We start from the raw sequence: 21,503 nt of genomic DNA, 5'->3' as shown, positions 1-21,503 counted from the left end.
GCCAGGACAGCTCGGGCATCCTTGTGCTGGTAGGGATTTTGGCTGACATCCTGCATCCCATATCGCACGTTGCACACCCTGCGTCCCACAGCTCATACCCCTCACAGTGTATCCATCCTGCATCCCGTATTGCAAATCCTGCATCCCGCGTCCTGCAGCTCGCATCCCATCCTGCACTGCATCCCATATCCTGTATCTTATCCTGCATCCCACATCCTGCATCCCACCCTGCTTCCCAAATCCCACTAGCCCTGCTCCAGAACTCCTGGCACTGGGAAATCACAGCCCCTGGGGGCCACGCTGAGCCCCCCCTCAGCCATCAGCACCACTGCAGGGGGGCCAAAAGCCCCCGCCCTGGGTCAGAGCTGTCCTTACGAGGCATGAGGATGGGGTGGTACCTCACTCTGGGCATCCAAATTTCTTCCCTCCAGCTCCCACTTTTCACTCCCAAAAAATACGCCAGGATTAGTTTAAAGATTTTTTTTTTTTTTTTTTTTTTTTTTTTGCAACAAAAGAAACTATTTATTTGGAATATGCATTACCAGTACAAATCAGGAAACTGTAAAACCTACACCTTGTTAGTATCGTCATAGAACATAAAAGTCTCAATTGGGATCAGAAAGACAGAGGCCTTTTTCTTTACAGAAGCAGAAAAGCTTAAAGTTTCAAAACCAGGTCGGAACAGTGTCTTTTTTTTTCTTTTTTTCTTTTTTTTTTTTTTCCTTTAATATTTGGAATCCATTAAGAAAAGAGGGAAAAAAAAAAAAAAAAAGATGGGGGAAGAAAAAGAGAAAAGAAAAAGGAACTCAGAACAACGGCATCGTCTTTACAAGGGACAGAAAGGGCTCTGCGAGGAGAACAAAAAAAAGCAAACCAACAAAACCAACCCCCCAGGCAACATCTGATTTACATCATCTGAATAATAATAATAATAATAATAATAAAGGTGTATGAAAACAAAAGGACTCGAGGAAACCTCGGGAGTAAAAAGAACGCCCCGAACCCTAAACCGTTCAGTGATGTGAGAAGTTCAGGTGTTTTGGGGGGGCGGAGTGGGGAGAACCATCTTTGAAGAAGAGATTTCTTCTCCATGAGCCCCACCTGCAGCCATGCAATGATGGGAGACCCGTGAGGGTGCTGTGGCTGCGTCCCCTCCCTCGTCCCTTATTCCTTCCCAGGGCCCTGCGGCTTGGTGGCACCTGTAAGATCCATCCTCACCCAACACTCAAGGTGGATGGAGGCCACGGGGGTTGGCACCTCCACTGCTTCCCATCCCTTACTCTTGGGTTGAGTTGGGTCGACGGGTGCCTCCAGGACTGGCTCTGGAGTAGATGCATGGAGTGACGGCGAGGGAGGGATGTAGGGCAGAGAATAAGGGCACTGGAGCCCACAGATCGAATCTGGGGGAGAATTCATGGCTTCCTATCCCTTCTGTACAGCTCAACACTGCACATCACCCTAAGGCATCGGAACTGCAGGCTCAGAGCTGTGTCCTCACATCCCGCTGGGGCATCTACTCCCCAAACCCCAAAGCGGTTGCCAAAAGGTCTTGGGTGGCCAAACAGGTGGAGACCCACGGAGAAGAGAAGGACCCCCTCCCCCCCCAAAACCACCTCCAGCACTTCTCACATCATTTGGATCCCAGCTCTGAAGCCAAAAGGAGGGGAAAGCTGCAAGGCCATCATCTCAGACAGGTCAAAAGAAAGTCATCATCAAAGACCCCACCCCCCCCCACCCCCTCCCCAGATAACGCCAAAGAAAAAACCAAAATTCTTTTTAAAAAAGGAATTTCTGGGTCTCAACGTTAAGAAACATAAAGTGTTAGAATGTACCTATTAATGCTCACTATTCCAACCATCTTTTTTTTTTCTTTAAAGTTTTACAAAATGAATTACCGTCACTTTTTTAAACATTGTGTAATAAGAAATGAGTGTGCACAACTCTACACTTTTCTAGCATTCTGGAACTAATTCACAAATGCGAGAAAACTAAAAAAAAAAAAAAAAAAAAGAAAAAAAAAGAAAAAAAAAGGGAAAAACAAACAAAACAAAACAAAACAAAAAGAAGATGAATGTAGGTAGTCTGATGTTATAAACTATACAGGAATGAAGCGCTTGTTGCCACAGGAGGAGCAGGGATGGACCTTTCCCTGCTCCACTTTGCGTGCTAAAAGGGCCATTTTTTATTCTTTTATTATAAACACTATTAAATTCAGACTGCGTTTTTGGTTCTGTTTTTTTTTTTTTTTCTTTTTTTTCTTTTTTCCTTTATCTGAATATACAAGAACATTCATTATCAAATGTTCGTTATCATCAATACTACAAAGAACGAGACACAAATCGCAAGAAACAATGGAAAATGTTAATAAAGCTGAAAGAATCGTCGAGTTTTGTGGTTTTTTTTTTTCCCGCGGGGTTTTTTTTTTTCGTTTTTATTTTTTTTTCCGGGTTTCTGCAGTTTTTTGTTTGTTGGGTTTTTGTGTGTGTGGTTTTTTGTGTTTTTTTGTTTGTTTGTTTCGTTTTGTTTTTTTGTGGGTTTTTTTTTTTTTGGTATCGAAGTCAGGTTTTTTTCTGGGCAGAGGAAAAAAAAAAAAAATTTTAAAGAAAAGAAAATAACCACAACACTTTTTGGGGTAGAGGGATGGGCAGAGAGGGGATAAAACCATTTAAAAAAAAGCACAGACATAAGGAGTGCGACCGACAACGCGACCCAGAGGGACGAACCTGAGGGTGCAAAGTACCGTGGAGGAGTGAGCGCGGTGCTGTCCTCGGGGCTGTCCTTGCGTGGGACCAACTCGCTCCTGGCCCTCTGGATTTCATGCCCTGAAGCAAAGCTTGGCAGAGGCAGCCCTTCGCCTTGGGTGCTGTATGTGCTGCCTGCAGCCCGGCCCTCTCCGACTGAGGCGGCGCGGAGTCTCTCCTTTGGGCTGAATCTTTCAAGATTTGGGGCATTCGCTCCCTTTATCAGCGGTGGGAGGCGTGTTCATCCCGTCACTGATCAGAAGCAACCACGGAACAGACATTTTGTTGATCTGTTGGTCACCGACTGCACACTCGGGAGCCCCTATGGGAAGCCATGTCCCTACGGCCACCCCCGAGGCACCGCGAGCTGCTGGCACCGGGCTGTGGGCCAGTGCTGCTGCTTCCAGCACAGGGGTGGAAATGTTTCCGGCGGAGCTTTAATGCGAAATGTTTGCTCCGCACCAGCCAGATTCCCAGCTTAAAGGAGGCAATGCTGGTGTGGACAGAGTGCGAGCCGTGGACGTGAGCCGAGGTCGGGAGGCCTTAAGGTTTGTTGCCAGGTGCCCCACGCAGCCGACAGAACAAATTGCTGCCCATCACCCATGACAAGAGGCAGTGGGTGCCACTGCAATTCCCTCCCGCTGCCCAGAATCCTGTTGCAGCAGGACCAAGTCCTGTTTCCACCCATCACCAGCTGCTCCTAAAGCAGATGGGAAAAGCCGGGCGGAAGACCCCATGATATCTCCCAAGGCTTTAGATGCCACTTCTCAGAGAAACTCCAAGCCACAGCAGAAGGACAAACCCCAAAGGGACGTCCACTCACCTTGCAGAACTTCACCCTCGAGCAAAGCCATTGTATGACCCATTTCCAAAGGCACCCAGAGTGCACCTAGCCTGTGGGGTCCTGTGCACCAGGCAACAGTTTGGGGATGCAGAGGGGGCCACCGACCCTTCCACCAAGAAACCCACATTCTCCTTTCCCTCTGCAGCTGGTGGACCTGCAGGGGGAAGCACGAGCTAACACCGTGCAATGCTCTCTGCAGAACTCTGTCTGCTGCTGGCCTCCCTAGGTGAGAAAACTGCTCGTGTTCCATCCATCATTACTTGATCATTACTTGATCACATTAAGCACCATGGCTGTGCTCAGCACTTTGGTTACCAGCAGTGACCCACCTGCCTCTGCTTCCTGCCCTCCCCTCCCCTCCAGCATTGCAGAACGGTGGCCAGGAGGGATGCTGGCAGGGTGTCACCTCTCAGGGCCAACGCATTTTGGGAGCTGCGGCAGGGCCGGGAGAAGGACAAGCAGTGCTGCCTGGGGGCTGGCAGTGGGTTGGTTGGTACCTCCATAAAGCAGTGGGGAGCCCCCGGCTCTGGCTCCTACATACAGCAGGGCTGCACCACCTGCCCTCCAGCCCACAGTGCACGGGGATGGCTCCTGGGGCACAGCAAGGGTGCACTCAGTGTCCAGAGCAGCTGAGGTGAGGGTGCAGCAGGGCAGAGGGCTGCCGAGATCATTTCCTACAGAGAGGTAGCAAGAGAGGAACAGGGTGAGCGGGGCTACTTGGTGGAGAAGGAGCGAGACCCGACCGAGGTATGGTTTTGGCTCAGTGCGAGGCCATGCACTGCTTTTGGTTCGGTTGGCGTGGCGGTGGTTGTTTTTTGCTTTTCCTCCATAAAATCCTTCTAGCTGTCGAAATATCCTTCGGTGGGGAGGTGGGGGGAGGGAGGTGTTGTGGCGGCGGCAAGGGGGGGAGAGCGGCTTCTACCCAGAAAAGAAAGGGAGGAGAGTATAAAGAAGTGTCCAGATTGGCTGAAAAAAGCATCCCGACGAAGAGAAGAGAAGAGAAGGAGTCTTCTTGTGTGTGCTGATTGGTTTCACCTCCAGTCTGACTGCTGCGGTGTTAGGAGAGGCCCCCTCCCCTCCCACCCCGCCGGGGCCGGATCAGCCAGGGATGCAATTTGCTGGGAGATCAGTTGGAGGTATCAGAGTGAACGCTGCCAGGGCCTTCTGTGGGGGAGGTCACCGACGATGGGGTAGTAGCGTCTTGCCAACCTCCATTAGCCTGCGGGGAGAGAGATGGGCAGCCGTCAGTCATAGCAGCACGGAGCCCCACTGCAATGTCTCTGCCCACCCCAGGTCTCCATTCGGATAATGGAGTGGTGTTAGGGATGGAGGGCAAGGATCCGCCCCCATCCCATTCTGGACACCCAAAGTACAAGAACAGCTCAGGATAGCACTGATGAAAACTGGGGGATTTGATAATTTCTAGCCTTCACAGAAATTCTGCTCTTTAAAGTAAGTATGGGTTTCTGCAGAAACCCTGAACTCTGCTGGCTTTTAACTCTACAATAGGATCCTTCCCAATAGAGGACAAAAGTAGCAAACAACTAAACAAGTTTGTTTTTTGAACTTGAAACCCCTTTCTGGAACTCCATCTGGACCCAAGCGCTATGAAAACGCAGAGTAAGTGCTGCACACCAGCACACGAGGGACCTATGAGTGAAACTTGTCCACGCTCCCCGGCTTCCTCAGGCTCAGTGGGTTGCACATCCATCCTGGAGCTCCCACTTGCACCGTAAACACCGATCCTGATGCTGCCCCAATGTTCTGCAGTGCTGTCCTACCACAGCTGGCAGCAGAGCAGCCCACCCAGAGCTGCAGCTGAGCATCCTCCTCATCCAAGAGGTCATACAGCAAAGGCAGGCAATGTTTTCCTCCCAAAGCCAATGGGTGCTTTCCCAGCTAAAGACCCAGATCTCCGCAGGGCAGAGCTGGCCACAGGCCCCCGGCTGCCATGCACGACAGCTCACGGAAGCTGCTTTTCTCTGGCTACGGACCTCTTTGGAGAGGAGCAGATGTTGCCACCACCTCCCCTGCTCACTCTGACATTGATGCAGTGCTCGGCTAATTAATCCACCCCGACTCCTGCCTGTGCTGAGCCAGCAGCAGCAGCCATCCCACTTTGGATATGCCCAGGCTTCTCTGCCTGCTCTGGCCACTCTATGCCTCCTGCTCTAGGACGTCCATCGCTGGGCCCAACAGTCCCACACGGGACCTCACGGGCTTCACCCACAACCCCACATTCGCCCACTGCGGCCCCGCTGCGCATCTTGCTCCCCAGGACGCAGCACCCACCCTTCTCCACGTCTTGGTCCACTGCAAGAGGCAGCAATTACCGTAGATTATCAGCCCCACAATGACAGGCCGCGTAGAGAGAGACACGGAGCCAACTCCGCCGCCCAGAGACTGGCATATTCAAGTACACTTAGGACATTAATAGCAATTTACGTGCCATCAGTGAGAGAGAACCACAATAGCGGCGCTGGCAGCCTCTTATTACGAAGCCTGTTATTTGTTGGAGTTACAAGCTATAATCACAACAGAAACTTTCAAAACCCTTATCTTCCGTGACGCACCAAATCTATTTCAGAGCCGTAATTGCTATGTCACCGGAGAGTTTGCTGCTTAATGCACTCAGATGCCATTTAGTGTTTGCAGGGTCATTACAGTGAGCAGAAGGGGGGAGAGGCGGTGGGGGCCGCTCGGAGCAGGGCTCGGTCCCTATTGTGTTGCACTATTTTTAGAGGCTTTTTCATGCTTGCCGTAGCTGAGAGAAGCGAGGGGGAGAACATCTTGCAGACAATGGCTGCCCTCTCTCCCTGTTCCCCCAAAACGCTGGGCAGCCCTTCTGGCCTCAAGACTGGGAGCCAACCTTCACCTCTGGTAGAAAAGGTGGTTTTGTGCCCTGATTGTCACCTCAATCCCACGTAGTGGGAAGAAGAGATGCTGCTGGGCAGGTGCTGACCTCTGCTCCAATGGGTTTGGCCTTGAAGATGCCCCACACATCACAGTCTCACATTCCCCCAGCCAGAGTAGCCCCAAACTACAGCCCAAGTGACGGACAGGATGGGTCCCTGTGAGGAGCCCTGCACACAGCTCTGAGTTCTGCGGGGGGGATACAGCCAGACACACAGCAATAGTCTCCAGGGTGTTTCTTCAAATGTCACCTTCTGATGCCAGAGCACTGCCGTGGCCTTGGTGGTTGTCCAAGCGTAGAGCCAGGGTGATGGATTGCTGAAGTAACTGGGTTTGGGGCCGGTTTCTGCAGGTCTCACAGCATTTTTCCTCCAGCAAGTCAGGCTGGCTCCCAGCCCGGCCTCCTGCATGGGGCTGATTTTCTGCCAGTTCTTCAAGGAGCTTGCAGCTTTGCACGAAGCCTGTCACCACATCCCACTGTACGTGGCCAAATCCTTGTCCAACCAGCAATGAGCCAGGAAGTCAGTTCAACCTCCCAACAAACCAGACACCACGTCTGACAGAGAGGAACAGGCTTCAAATTGCCTGCAGACAGTGGAGAGGTGCTGGCACTGCTGCCCAGAGCTCTGGGTGCCCCATCCCTGGTGGTGCCAAAGGGCAGGCTGGATGTAGCCCCGGGCAGCCTGAGCTGCTGGGGGTCTCACACTAACAAGGAGGTCTCACCTCCTACAGCCAGCACGGCCACTGAAGGTCCCTGTGGTCCTCACTCCCAGCTGGCAGGCGTGGATGTACATCCACTGTGCAATGGAGCACCACCATCACAATGACAAACACTGCTGTGTAAATAGGCAAAACAGCGTTTTTAAATCAAAACTCCTCCACGCTGACCAATTTTAAAAATAGCCTCCCGTGTTAGACTTTGCAATGGTTTATAAACTAGCCTGCTCGGTTTTTCTTCATTAGAAGGTTAAGGATGGAGGGCACGAAGAGGAGAAGGAAAGGAGGAGCTGGGTGTCCAAAAAGAAATTTCTGACAGGATTTTTCTTTAAGATGACTATAAACCATTAATTAATTAGCAGACTGATCAGAGTCGTTGCAGCAACCCAGTCTGCATTAACAGCGTGTTTACAGGCAGATCCACGGGAGCAAGCACAGAGCTCCCTGTGCACATGGCAAGGAGGACACATACAGAGACATCCTCCTTCTAGATGTGGTCAATGAGAACTCGAGTCCTACCTCACCAAGGCCAAAAGAGACCTTATGGGGATGAGCTGCCCAACACCATCTCCACCTAGAGATGTGAGGCCGGCTGTTTTTGCTCTGCCTCAGCCATCGCTGCAGGTCACAGAGATCCAGTGGCAGGGACATGGCTGATCATCCTGCTAACGATGCACAGACAGTGCCGGGCGGGCTGTCAGCCGCTGAGCAGCTGCAACCAGCAAGACAGGCTCACAGAAGAACCACGGAGGAAATTGGGCTCTGGGTGTATTTCTGTCCTCAGCTGTCACGACGTGCACGCGTTTAAAAATTCATCTTCCACCAAGGAAGGCGAGCCCTGTGCGTTGTCTCCCCTGCCAAGCTTTACAGCGGTGGAGCCAGGCAACCTGCTGCTGCCTTCCCAGACCTGACGGGCTCCAGGGATGACTTAACCTCAGCCCCGTGCAGAGATCTTTGTGACAGGGCTCTTGACTCGGTTTCGGCTCATCTCCTTCCCGCAGCTCCCAGGGATGCTCGGATTAGGCAGGGATCGCAGCACTCTGTGTTGCTGGCAGCTTTCCTCTGCATCCTGCTTCATTTCTGCAGCATTAAAGGGGTTGAGGAGAGGCAGGGAAAACGTGCCCACTACTCTGGCTATGAGAGAGCCCCTGCCTATATGGACCAACATCAGCACCTATGGGATCCAGCATCAGCACATCCCAGAAGGCAGCCAGGCTGCAGGGGTGGCAGATCACTCAGCTGGGGGCTGCCAAATACTTTGGGATCCGGATGGATGAGAAGACATGATATCACAAGCAAAGGCTCTGGGGAAAGAAAGGCAACCCAGAAGTGCTTCCTAAACCTTCTAATCTCTTCTAGACTGGCTCCAATGCTATCTGGGGAAACACGCTAGCTAGATAAGGAGTCTCCCCCGAACTGGGTGGGTTGCTTACCCACTTGCCTCCCTGCCTGTGCCTGTCTCTGGCCCTGATCCTTCATAAGCCTGACCCTTTTAAGCAACTTTGGGTTCCTGCCCTCCTAGAAACCATCCAACACCATGTGCCACTTACCCTGGGTCACTATTTGGGAAGCTGCTGCCACCAGCTCACCAACTCCCAGTGCTGCTCCCATTATGACCACCACTGGCTGCCAGAAATCCAGTCCACCCACTGATGTCCTACTTGGCTTACAAGTTTGCACTCCTCCTTTCTTCTCCCTTCTCCTCTTGTCCCCCTCCCTGCCTTGTAATCCCCATCAGCAACCCTCCCCCCAAATTTTGGCTTAACCCAGCCCACTGTTATTTTCCAAGCCAACTGCAACCATAATCAGCTCAGCCTCTTTCCTTGGGGGTATTTTAATTTATACAAAAGTATCATCTCTTATCATGATCAGCCTCCGATTCATTTACTCTTCAAGTATTAAAAAGCCAGAAAGGGAATAAATTCAGCGCACAGAGAAATTAATGCGGAACGATAGGCTCTTTCATGTGGCATTTCCAAGCACCGTTTTTGCAACGGGCTTATGTAATGAGACATAATTATCTGCACATGTTCAATTACATTACTTCACAAATCCTCCCTGGCTCTGCCTCGTGACGTCAAGCTGCCTGCTAAGCCCAGGCACCCGGTGGAGCGGGGAACGCAGCCCCCATTCTGCAGCCCCTTCCTCCTCCACCCACGGGGTCTCCCCATGTCGGTGGTGGTCTTTCAGACACCAAGGGCCCCAAGTTGGTCAGCTGCAAGGTGCCAAATGGCAAAGACTCCTTGGAGAGTGGTCTCCTTGGAGGGTGAAGGGACTCGAAGGGAGATGTGGCAGGGCGAGGTGCCCCGTGGTTGGCAGCCGAGGCCATGTTCTCCCGTCCCTGAATGAAAGGCAGAGGCAGGGAAGGGCTGGAGGCTGTGAGGAAGCTCATTTAATGCCTCCTCATGTATCACGTCTCCATCTCAGCGCCTTTGTTTCAAACTGACAGGAAGCCACAGACGCTGGCTGGCAGAGCTGGAGCTCCCTGGGCGTCCCTTGGCCGCCCCGCCGCAGGCAGCATTTTGCTGGAGCAGCCCATGCTGCCACTGGCCCAAGCCCAAAGCCAAGGTTGAGCCTGACCCCCTCTCCCCAAAGACAATACTCTCTCAGTCTTCCAGTCAGCAACACAGGCAGCAAAACACAACATGGCACCCACCACTTCCCTGCACAGCCCAAGACCGCCCCACCTCAACCTTCATCCTCCTCGCCACCCAACGGGGCTGTGGTGCATGCCGACCACGGGCCACAGCCATCCTCCTCCCCTCGCCAGCCGGGCCACCACCACCACCGCCACCACCCACTCCGGGAGCACAGCCTCCTTTTCCAGGCTGCCCTCTTCTCCCAGCTTGCTGTCACCGCCGCTGAGATGGTGGACGATTGATCTGAGAAATGAAGTTGGATTGCTGTCCCGAATCTACACTCGGTTCTCCTTGTGTGTGTCTGATCGATTTCACCCTGTACGACACAGCTTGTCGCTACGAATTTTCATGCTAGTCAGAACCCGCCAGCGCACCCAAGAACAAGGAGAAGATGCTCCAAAGCCCTCCCTCCCCCTCGCATCCTCCCCCAGTTCGGTTGGGCGAGGTTTTCTTGGGTTGCGCTTGTTTTTTTCCCCTTTTCATTCTATTTATGACCATTACCGCCGTCAACCCCATCATCGCCGTGCTTTCAGCCCCCTCCCGCCCGCCCAGCCCGGCTTCAGATCCTGGCCAGGGTTGGGTTATTTTTAGGTGGCCGCTGCAGGATGCTGCCATCAGCCTCATCGGCGCGGAGCCATCTCTGGGTTAGGGTGCTCGTGGTGACATTCCCCACCGCGGTTACGCGAGGTGTCACCTGTTTAGCAGTTCCTCTCAGCCGAACGCATGTGGCCGCAGGTGCCACGCGAACGCTGATCGGCTCTGACAGTCCTAGACGCCAGCTGCCTGCACAGAGCCTGCCCAGTCGCCACTTTTTTCGTGGGCAAAGCTCTGCCGTTGGCGTGACCGATACAGAAGCAATAAACTAGGTGACCGTAAAAGCAAAGACAAGTCCTACTAAGTGGCATTCTGAGCCCTATGGCTTCGAAATAATTGGTAGTGAGAGAACAAAAATGAAAGGGAGGGAAAAAATAAAACAAGAACCCAAGCCTATTTTTTTTTTCTTACACTGATGCCCTGCGGACTATACATCTGACTTGCTGCGAGTCCGTCACTGTATCCTCCTGTCTGGCTGATAACATGGCGAAGGGTATCCACCTAAACAGACCAACGACAACAAAGACACAAATTAGAGCGAACGAAAGGTTAGTGGGCAAAGCCGCTTCAGTTCATCTTTGGCACGGTAGAACAAATAAACAGTAATAATAATAGCACTAATAAAGGTATGTATTTAAAGAGGGGAGGGGAAAGAACCGTGGTTGGACTCCTGGTGAGAGTCAAGTCAGAGGAGCGCACCATTGCCTCCCCAGTGGCCCACCCCCGTCACACTCTTGGTGGCCCCAAGCCCTTAGACACCAATAGTGGAGAGGGAGAACAGCGTGGCAAGCACAGGCTGGCACCTCCTGGGGCACATCGCTGGGGCCAGCTCCAGCATCGTGCCCAAGGACCCACAGTCTTACCCCTATCCCCTTCCACCCTTTGAGCTCACATCAGTGGAGGGAGATGTTTGGAGCTGGGTGAAGATAGTGAAGATAGCTCCTCCTTCCATTTCGGAGGGCCCAGAGAGAACATACCTACCATGGCAAGGCACCGTCAGCTCTCCTCTGTGTGCCTCGCTCCTCTCCCTCCACTACTCAGCCCAGCCCCGGCAGCAGTAGGAACACTGACGTGCATCTCTGTGTCCAGCACTGCAAGGGGAGTGACTTGGGCTTTAGAAAGCTCTCCTTGCCCAATGTGAACATGTCAGACTGGCTGTCATCTCTCAACACAGAGCCTTAGACACCAGAGAGAAGACTCATGGCATATCTGGACATCAGGTAGGAAGGGGAAGATCTAAGTGAGCTATTTTAAATTCTTTCTTCTTCAAGCATAGGTTGATGTTTCAGTAACGCTGCTCAAAGCTCCCTCACTCTGTCTTGCTGGTGTCTACATGGGCAGTGTGAGTGCCTGTGCTTTGGGAATATGGGGAGACGATGAAGGGTGGCTTTTAGTTAAAAAAAAAAAAAAAGTTTTTTTAAAAAATCAACCCTAGCTGCGTATTTGAACATTTCTCGCCTTGCAGCAGACACCTGGTTTGGCATCAAAGGAGTAAGTGGAAGCCATGTAAAACGAGACACCAGTCCAGACTTCTGACCCCTTCCCTTGGAAGAATAAAGCATGCGGAACCTAAACCTCATCTGCTTTTGTTTGAGTACATGCCTGTTCTCCTGAACCTCCTTTCCTCCTGTTACGACTATCAAGCCAGAGCCAAATGCATTCACAAAGTGTGGGCAAGTCTCCTCAAGACCATGGTTGGTCTGGTTGGGTGTTCGGTTTTGGTTTCTTTCTGATTGATTTTTTGGGTGGTTGTTGCCTTTGCTTTTTTTTTTTTTTTGGTTGGTTGGTTGGTTTTTTGGTTTGCTTTACTTTTTTTTTAAGTGTTGGTTGGTTCGTTTGTGCTGGTTGAGATTTGCTCTTTTCGGACGGGAGGGAGAAGTGCCAATACAATCAAAGGCTCCTCCAACACTAATGCATTCACTGGCAGTACATCGGATGGGTCCCTACCTGTGACTGCACGTTGGCTCCAACCTGGGCCCCTTGGTAAGAATCCCCATTGAGAGACTGCACGCTCATGAACAAATCTCCAGAGTTTGACATGTTAAAAGAACTGGAAGAACCTGGAAAGGAAAGAGTGAGGCACCTGAATCACAGAAAGGAAAAAGATCCACCCCATGACTCTCAGCCAAGAGGAAGGAACAACATGCAAAGCAACCACAAAAACAAAACACACAATCAGGTTAGTAGTATGAAGAACAGAGCAAGCAAAAAAAAAAAAAAAAAAAAAAAAGGATGCACTCTTGAGGTTATTCAAAGCCACATGTTGTTACAGCTCAATGCCAAGAACATTCTTCAACAGCTCCTCAGCTGGAGGAAGGATTCTTCATGCTCTGGACTGAGATAAACAAAACCCAGCCTGGAGGACTCAGACAGCCCTTTCTTTCATTTCAGGGCATCAGAATCCTTCAGGCAGCTTTGCACATCTCGATTTTTGGAGATGTCTACCCGGCAGATTGCACCGGAGAACAGAATTACCCAAAGAACGCCTCGCTATCAAAAGCAGAAGCCACTTCAGCACGGCTACCCGGGCCCATGCTGCTGTTGTCTCTGAGAAGCTCAGCTCAGTGCAGGTAAGTCTAGGCCATGCACCCTTACGGGGCCCTTCTGCCGGGTGACCACATCCAAGCACCACCTCTTTCCATGCCCAGAGCTCCCTTGAGGAAGCTGTGCATGGTTTGCCTTCAGGACATCAGGATCCATCCCAGGGCTAAGCACAACGCACCAGGAGCGAAGGTTCACAAAAATGTGAAGGCACCTGGGCCAGGCTCCCAGTAACTGATCTGGCTGACAACCTTTCATCTCAGTGGGCTGTGAGAGGACCTGGGTGTCCCAGCCCCATGGGGCCAGCTGCCCCAGAACGAGCTCTGTAAGCAAATTCCCACTGCATGCACCAGTCGCCAGCTAAAAAACGATAATGGTGAGGACAACTGGGTGGCATCAGGAAAAAAAAAAAACAACCAACAGATGATGAGGGAAAATAAAAAAGGCCCCGCTTCCAGCTTTCAGATATCTGAGCACCTCCTTGACTACTGAACACGAGAAACAAGCCTACTGTGTAACTGGAAGGCAGGTGAGGAGGGAAGGGGGTTAAAAATAAATAAAAAGGTTTTATGGGATTATTTCAGAACTCATCGTGCAGATCAGCGCGTTAAGTGTGAGACAGCTCAACGTGCAAGGTTTGGTTATATACATGACGTTAGCCTTGGAAAGGAGAGACTTCAGGGGCCCAGGTCAGCACTGCTTTCAGCTCCAACCTAAAATACGCTCTCATCATCTCCGCTGCTGCTTCCAGCTTGGCAGATTGGCAACCACAGTCCTGGTGGAACTGCCCAACTATGGCTCATGCGCGTGCTCTGAGAAATGTCCAACAACTCCCATCTCCTGCTGGAGAGGAGAGGGGAGAAACCCTCTTGGCAGTGCCCAGGCTCTGCCCTGGAGATGAGCCAGGAAGGAACCGGATGGAAGCCAACATCAAGAAGGCTCAGGGAGCAAGACCACAAGTAGGAGGTCTAAGTTGGAGAGTTCATGTTCACGACACCCTACTGCAAAAAACCTTACTCTTTGCATATGGCCCTTTTATCAGGAGTGCACACGGTGGAGCAACCCACCAATGCTGTGTGAAGTAAACAGCACTAGGTGGCAGGGCTGCAGCCAGCACCTCCCTGCTCAGCTGGTACCCGACTCCTGTCGCCTCCCCACCTCTCAGGTTCTAAAGGCAAAAAGCTACAGATGTCAAGTAGGAGTCTGAGGATATCCCCCACTGACACCACTCAACCTAAAGCGTGAGGATGGACACCTATGTACAAAAAACTGCTTCCTACTGGCTTTTCTGAATGATCACTTTGACTACCAGCATAAAGCCCAGAGCAGTGTGATGGCTTTTGTGCTCCTACAGTGGCTGGGAACCAAAGGATTCTGCAGTTAACCCTCACAAGAAGCAGAGAATATTCTGCAATTACTTTAAGGTGAGCGAAACCCTTCGAGACGACACAAGCAATCAGTGTCAGAGCAGGAAAGAGGACTTGGGAAACCCTGACAGGACTCCACCATCACTCTACCCCCAAGCAGAGCAGCATTTCATTCCACCTTTCCCTACCAAAACAAGATAATAATAATAATAATAATAATAACAACAACAAAAGTATCATAAATGTATCTGGTCCTTATGGAAATTTAACAAAACTGCCCCTTAAAATTGAGACTGGGAGGGAGGAAATAAAAATAAACAATCACAAACTCTAGTTCTGTAGAGCACGGTGTCTTGGAAACCATGAGGAGTGCTGGAGATGTCACTTACAAGATATACACTGCTATCGGCACAGGGTATTTTTACAATATATGTGCATATCTAAACGGTAAATATGTCTCGCTGCTGATGTGGATGCAAAGATAAATATGCGCATACCAATGGCCCGCATGTATGGATGCATTTGTATCAGAGCCATAATTGCAGAGAGCCCTTTGAGCTGCTGCTCTGCTGTTTCAGCACTCTGCTGCCTATGTGCTAGCCATGTATGAAAATTACAATGGCCCAAAGCCTCAGAGATGCAGCTACGAGGGACTGATGCGCTGGGGTGGAAGAGGGGGGAAGGAATGCAGAGTCCTCAAAATTAAGACACTGGTATCCTTCGCAGAAACAAGTCGTATGTGTCTGCTGGAGGAGGGTCCATCCTTAATCTGACCTGTCCCTCTGAAAGGCTCCGTTGGAAACACACCACAGTTTGACGCAGAACTCCTTGAGAAGTGAAATGTAATAACCACCTTTGAGCTTGTGGACCCACAATGAAAGGCCTTTGAACTTGGCACATGTAAGTCCCTTGATGCTTCCATGCACAGACAAAAGACAACAGGAAGAAACATTCGTAGTAGTGTGAAACGGCGGTCCATCTTCAGCATCCACACATCTTAACAAACTCAAATCTAATCACCATCATTCCCTAGTGGTGAGTTCCCATCAGAACACCAGCTTCAGAAAAAGTGGTGGCAATGCTTAAAAAGAAACGAGCTTTGGCACTCAGATCTTGCCACTGGGTGAAAACCTACATCAAAGCAATGCCAACAATGAGATCTCTTCCACTTCTCACATTTACGGGCTGCTTATTCCTACCACCTATCACCAATGAGACAAATATCCTGAACCACTGAAATCAACTTTGGTTGTGTACCTGAGATTCCTAATTAAAGTCAATGGCCATGACCTACATGCATCAGGAAAACTTGATTTAATGTAACTTTTCTTTGTGTTTCTACCATGGCCGAAGATAAGGGAAGAAGATGATGGACCATGCAGCAGCTCAGACGGACAAAGTCCCTTAATCTGACACGTCTAAAAGCAAACATAAGCCTGGGCTGGTCCTGCAGGACACCTGCTGTTCTTTTTCACTTGCCAAATGACACTGAAGACAGTGAGATCAGGACGAGCATGGTTTCTTTGCTCACTCTGCCATCTCACAAACAAGTGGGGGAAGGAAGGCAGAGAAGATACAGCCATCAGGCTGGTGCCTGATGAAGCATATTTCCAAATCCTGTCCATTAGCAGCTGTGCATGAAGATTTTTACAAAACAAAAGGCAGGTTAAAAAAAAAAAAAAAAGTTCAGGATAATTTTGGCTGCTCTGCATGGAAGATTTCACTGGATGTCATCACCCATGTGCAGTCCTCCAGGACTCTGGTTGGCAAAAAGGGTCAGCCCACATAAAACAGCTCTCATTTGCCACATGGTTTTTGTGCTGAGATTGTCCATACAATCAAAGTGAGGATGGGGAGTTGTTAGCCCAAATGAGCCAGACATCTCAGCTTATTTGAACATCTGGCTGATAAAACCCAACTGCGTGTATTCAGGATGAAAAGGTGTTTGACATTCAGGCCTGGGTGACTGAGGGTGGGGGACCCTGTGCTGAAGGTGCCAGATGGCCAGCCAGATGCAGTCCTTGCCCTTGTCAATGTGTGGCCAATCTCTTTGACTGACCGTAGCCATTCACCGAGCTCCGGTAACATGGCTGTCAATGCAGAGAACAGATGGGTCTGCACAGCCACAGCAGAAATGAATTTAGCTCCTGTCCCAGGTCCCAACACATCCAGTTCCACCTCCTCTTCCAACATCATGGCCCTCCAGGGACTACATTGCTGGTTGTCGCCTCCTTCTCATGACCTGTCCTCTGTCTGCTCCCCTTCTTCCCATGTGTCCTGTCATGTATTTAAATCAGAGGACCCTACAAATCACCAAATCTAGTCTTTGTTCAGGCTCCTTCCTCACCGAAATCCCTGCCACTGATCTGTAAACAGAAAAAAGACCTTGGTATTAAAGGAGAGGTATCATCCACCTTAGTCCTTCATCTCTTCACGCACTTCCACATTCCTCCCAGGGCAATGCAGCACACCTGGATGGCTCACAATCCTTGGCACCATCCTCCAAGTCTTTGATAGGGATTTCAGACCGAGCACACACAGGTGTGCTTTTGGCTGTCAGCACCTACAGCACAACCTGAAGAAGGGAAGGTCATTCGACTTCAGATGCCACTGGGACAGACCTCTGCCCTACAACATGACAGTATAGGGATGCCTGGCTGAGCAGGGGAAATCTCAGCCTGGGGTGCCGCTGCTGGAGATAAAGTCCCAAGGCCCTTCCATCTGTCTTCTCAAGAGAGGATGTAAGGACACCCAATTCCGCTGTCTCTGCAAGCTTTCCTAGAGAATGGGCTGTAGGGTCTCCTTGCTCTGCCACTGCTGCAGCATACAGGGAGAATGGTCAGCTCAGAAACACTTTGATTCCAGCACGGCAAGGACCTTCAAAGTGCAGGAGCTCATGTGCATCAACAAGCTGCTTTAGCACTGCCTCAGCACAGGAAAAGGGGTTGGTGTTCCTGGGGAATGGAAAAGGGAACAAGAAAGCGGACCCAGGAGCTCATTTCTTACATGTTAATAACAAGACTGTTTGTCCTTCCTTGAAAGCACAGCGTTATCCAGGGAATATCTCAGCCGTTTACTGCAGGGTACCGGCCAATCTATCACTGAAACAGCCATGTTACTGCCTGTGGGGATGTCAAAGAAACAGACTCACGCTGGAGCACTATTTAACAGGGCAGGCACTGGGGAAATGCCTACATCCAACAGCCATTTCCAAACCTATTTGAGTCATCTGAAGCTCCTCCCTTGCCCTTCCACACCTTTGGGTCTGACTCCAGGTGAAAAAGGCAGAACGGGAGGAGAGCTGTGCCTTGTGGGCCCGAGCTGTGTGTGCAGGGCAGCAGGTAACCATCCTCCCAGCACACACAGTTCTGCTTTCTGTCCTCCAGGCTTTCCTACAGCTGGGCCTAAGCCATTTGAGCAGGTAGTAAGGATGACATTTTTCAAACTGCATTTAGATCTTCTGCAGTTACAGCAATGGAAGGAAAAGGAAAAACAAAACAAAACAAAAACAAACAAACGAACAAACAAAAAATCCCACACTGCTGGTTTTCCCTTTGTCTGGGCTCTGCTTTCTCTGCCTCTCCAGACCTCCAGATCTGGGCGTGCAGTTCCCCTGACACCTTCTACTGTGTAGATACTGCATTTGCTTTGTGAGCACATGTCCCAGCAGCAACCAGCATCTGTATGGTGTACGAGTGATGGGCTGCCCAACACCCTCCCACCCCTACAAAGAAAAGATTCACACGGATATTTGTCTAAGTGTGTGGCTCCCCAAAAACTGCTGTTTTTTTGTTCCTTTTCATCAGGTTTCAGTTTTCCATTTCTCCTGGGAGCTGGGCATAACCAGAACAGAGCATGCCAACCACAGCCTGGCATGATTTTGTAGTCAGCCACTACAGTGAGCATCGTTCTCTAGCGGAGGAGTTGAAATCTGGGCAAAGTGTTCTGTGCCTTTGACCCTCAAAACAAACAGATGGAAACCACAGCAAATGGGCAGGAAAGGGGGAACGGGAAGGGAACAAAGTGACCCACAGGTCTCCCTGGGTCATCCTGACACAAAGGGAAAATAAAATTCACACAGAGCACACTCTTGCAGGTGATCCAGACATCATCATGTAAGCAATCAAAGGTAACCACAACAGAAAGAAAAGCAACGGACAGAAATCTGCCCCAAACAACTCCCGAAGGCATGAGTTCAGACATCCCAGAAATGTTGGGCTTTATTAACGAGGGCCACTCATGCTTTCTGCCCCCAGTGAAATGGAACAATTGGAACAAGGATTTTTTTCTCCTTTTTTTTCCCTTTTTTTCCCCTCTTCCCAAAGAGTTAACAAACCCAGCACTTTTTTTTTTTTCTGGTCATTTTTCTGTTTTTGTGTCTGTGCATAGAACCCAACACATCGCCGTCACTCACATGATCTGATCACATTGCTTTTCAAATGAGAACCAGAACAGAGAAGGGGAGCCAAGTAGAAAGCTTAAACAAATCCCCCCACGCCCTCCCAAAACAATCCCCAAAAACCAAACCCATCTATCTTTTTCCTTTTCAAGACCACAAAAGTGAGCCAACCAAAACCAGAAAATAAAAACTGAAATAACCCACAGGAGAAATCAAGAGAGAGATTAGAGGGAGGGGGGCAAACAAACAGAAAACCAAACATTAACAACCCAAAATAAAATAAAACAAAACTAACCAGCTGAATTGGGAGTTGAGGGTGAGTTAGCCTGGCTTCCATGGGCTGACACATTGGTAGCCGTGACAGCCGTTTTGGCAGCATAAATATTGGCTTCCTCTTGAAATTTACCTATGTTCTTCTTGTACCGGATTCTCTTATTTCCAAACCAGTTTGATACCTAGAGTGAGTTTAAGAAAAGACAAAAACATTAACGTTTCTGCTCCGGAAAGAGTGCCTGGGTGAGGACAGTGGATTAGCTCAAGTTAAACAGTGCATCATAGTTGTTCTTTTTTCCCCGTTTGTTCAGCCATGGGGGGGAGCACCTTCTATCAACAACAACCCCCTGAAAGACAGTGGGGACACTTGTGAACAAAGGGTTTGTGTGGTTCCATCTGGTGCCTTCAGGGCAGGGCTGTGTGCCTGTCCCCTTGTGCAGAGCAGGGATTGCCTTAAGACCTAACTTTGGTCCCAGGAAACAAGCGTGCCCTTTGGAGGTGGCTGAAAATGATGGGCTGGATGTAAAGGGAGAGAGAGGCAGTGCAGCTGTGCTCCTTTCAGTCCTGGAGAGAGCTGCCTGCAGGAATGTAACATGACAGCAAAAAGCCCCAAGGAGAGGTGTGAGCAGGCAATCCTTAAAGCTCAGTGAGATGACATCGTGGGCTCAGTGGTATGAACGCCTCAAAGAACAGTCACTTGGCCATCCTGCCTGGTGTCTAGACAAACATCCCAAAGTTTGCACGTTCAGCACAGCAAAAGGAAGCTCTGAGTCTGAGAAATGGGGCTGTAGTACCCTGCCAGGGCTGATTCTCCAGGGAAAAGGCTAGGGAACCTCCAGAACCACCCAGCGTTCCCCAAATCCCAGTCAGTGCCTTGCTGACATAACCTCGTTCACTTGTGGCAGCTTCGTTGTAGCCAACAATTTCAGAGATGTAGGGAAGATTCAGCCTAGGGTTTGGGATGCAGCTCCCAGCTTCTTCTTCAGCAACATGGAGAACTGGGGGGATGTCTTCCTATGTGCAGGTATCTAAGCAGAGACTTGCAGTCACTCCTGACTTTGCTTTAGGAAGCTCAATAGGATGACGGAGATGGGCAAAGGCAGAGGATGCTGTAATTCTCCAACAGAAGTTCCTCCTGGGGTTGACTGGAGCTGCCATCTTGAGCTGGGACTCAACAGATCAGCCTCTTTGGTGGGACACAAAGGATGGTCTCCTCTGCTTGCTGGTGAGAAGCTCATCAGTCCCCCCTCCCTCAAATAGACTGCCCCGGTGCCAAGTCAGAGAGGATAAGACTGGATGTTAATTCTGGGAAGCTCACTGCTTTTTCCTCATCTTATGGAAATTGTTTTGACTTGAGCATTGATAACTGAAAATTTTCAAGATTTATTCCTCTGACGTTTTATGTCTGGAGTGCTCACAGACAGCTCAGCAGCTTCTATAGAGAAGCAGCTTCATCCACCAATTTACTTGGTACTGAATTGCAGCTACTGCTGCCATAGAGGAGGAAAAGGAAAATGTAAAACACAGAGACTCTAGGGAGGCAAAAAGCAATAACTCAGATCAGCACCCAAGCCAGATCTGGGACTGAATACTCAACGGCACTGGGAGCAGGCACAGTTTGTTAAGAGCTCCATTCCACTTCTCAGTCCAGCTTTCTCATTAATGGCAATGTGCTCCGTCTCCAGCTTCCCACTTAGCTCATAAGCACAGCATTTCTCCTGGGCATTTTCTCTCCACCGGGGAGAAGTTGTAAGTGCGAACAGATGAATTAAAAGTGAGAGGGGAAGCATCAGGACAGCTGCAGTTTTACTTGAGCCAATATGTCCTGTCTCCTGCAGGTAACTCTGGACAGAATCAATGCCTGGATCTTCTGGCACAGGGGATGCAGTCGGAGTGGCTCAGCGGGCATTCGGCACAGTGACGACTCCTACCCTCAGATGCTGCTGCTCCTGCTGAAGGCAGACATGCTCTCACAAGGACACCAGATGCTGCCGCTGTCTTCAGTTTACTCAAGTGATGAGCAGGCATGTGCCCTGGGGCTGGAAGGAGGCCCAAGATGGGGAGTGCAACAGGAGCCTGGAGGGAGCGCTAAGCTCACAGGAGGACGAGACTACCAGAGGCAACATTCCAGCCCTCAGTCACGAGGCTTGCTCCAAAAAGTGAGAAAACAAAGGGCAGGCCTGAGTAATGTACAGCTGAACACTTCAAGGACTGACTGTGCTCCTCAAAAATCCCCATAGCTAGCAGTTCAAAACTACGGAAGTACCCGGCTGCTTCAAATGCACGGAAATAATTCAGTCTGCCTTCACTGACCACCTTCCTTTGAGGGATAAGCAAATCAGGGAGAAACGACCCTGAGAAAGCCCACCCTCCTCGAGCACTGGCTCTAACCATCAGCCTGTTTGACCCTACCCCTTCCCACCAGAACCTTGTTCCTTCTGCCTCATCAGGCAAACTCTGCTCAACCCCTCTCAT

The 21,503-nt window shown here is 50.3% G+C and overlaps 1 protein-coding gene across 2 annotated transcripts in view; it reads right to left on the bottom strand.

Annotated features, from left to right (window-relative positions):
* Positions 1 to 557: 557 nt before the first annotated feature.
* The window catches only part of PBX1 (PBX homeobox 1), a 109,530-nt gene continuing 88,584 nt past the window's right edge, over positions 558 to 21,503 (bottom strand). Inside the window, exons 6-9 of one of the 2 annotated variants that reach the window (XM_085232096.1) lie at positions 19,051 to 19,210; positions 12,396 to 12,508; positions 10,860 to 10,949; positions 558 to 4,804 (exon numbers count right to left, since the gene is read on the bottom strand). In XM_085232096.1, the coding sequence (XP_085088222.1) occupies positions 4,712 to 4,804; positions 10,860 to 10,949; positions 12,396 to 12,508; positions 19,051 to 19,210 (456 nt within the window). In that variant the 3' untranslated portion in view covers positions 558 to 4,711. The remainder of the gene's footprint in view (positions 4,805 to 10,859; positions 10,950 to 12,395; positions 12,509 to 19,050; positions 19,211 to 21,503) is intronic. The other variant, XM_085232097.1, reaches the window with a different exon arrangement.

Source organism: Meleagris gallopavo, chromosome 10 (genome assembly GCF_905368555.1).
Source record: "Meleagris gallopavo chromosome 10, MGAL_WU_HG_1.1, whole genome shotgun sequence".
Taxonomy (NCBI): Eukaryota; Metazoa; Chordata; class Aves; order Galliformes; family Phasianidae; genus Meleagris; species Meleagris gallopavo.
Note: the sequence above shows the minus strand (reverse complement) of the source record. Positions and strands in the feature narration are given on the sequence as shown.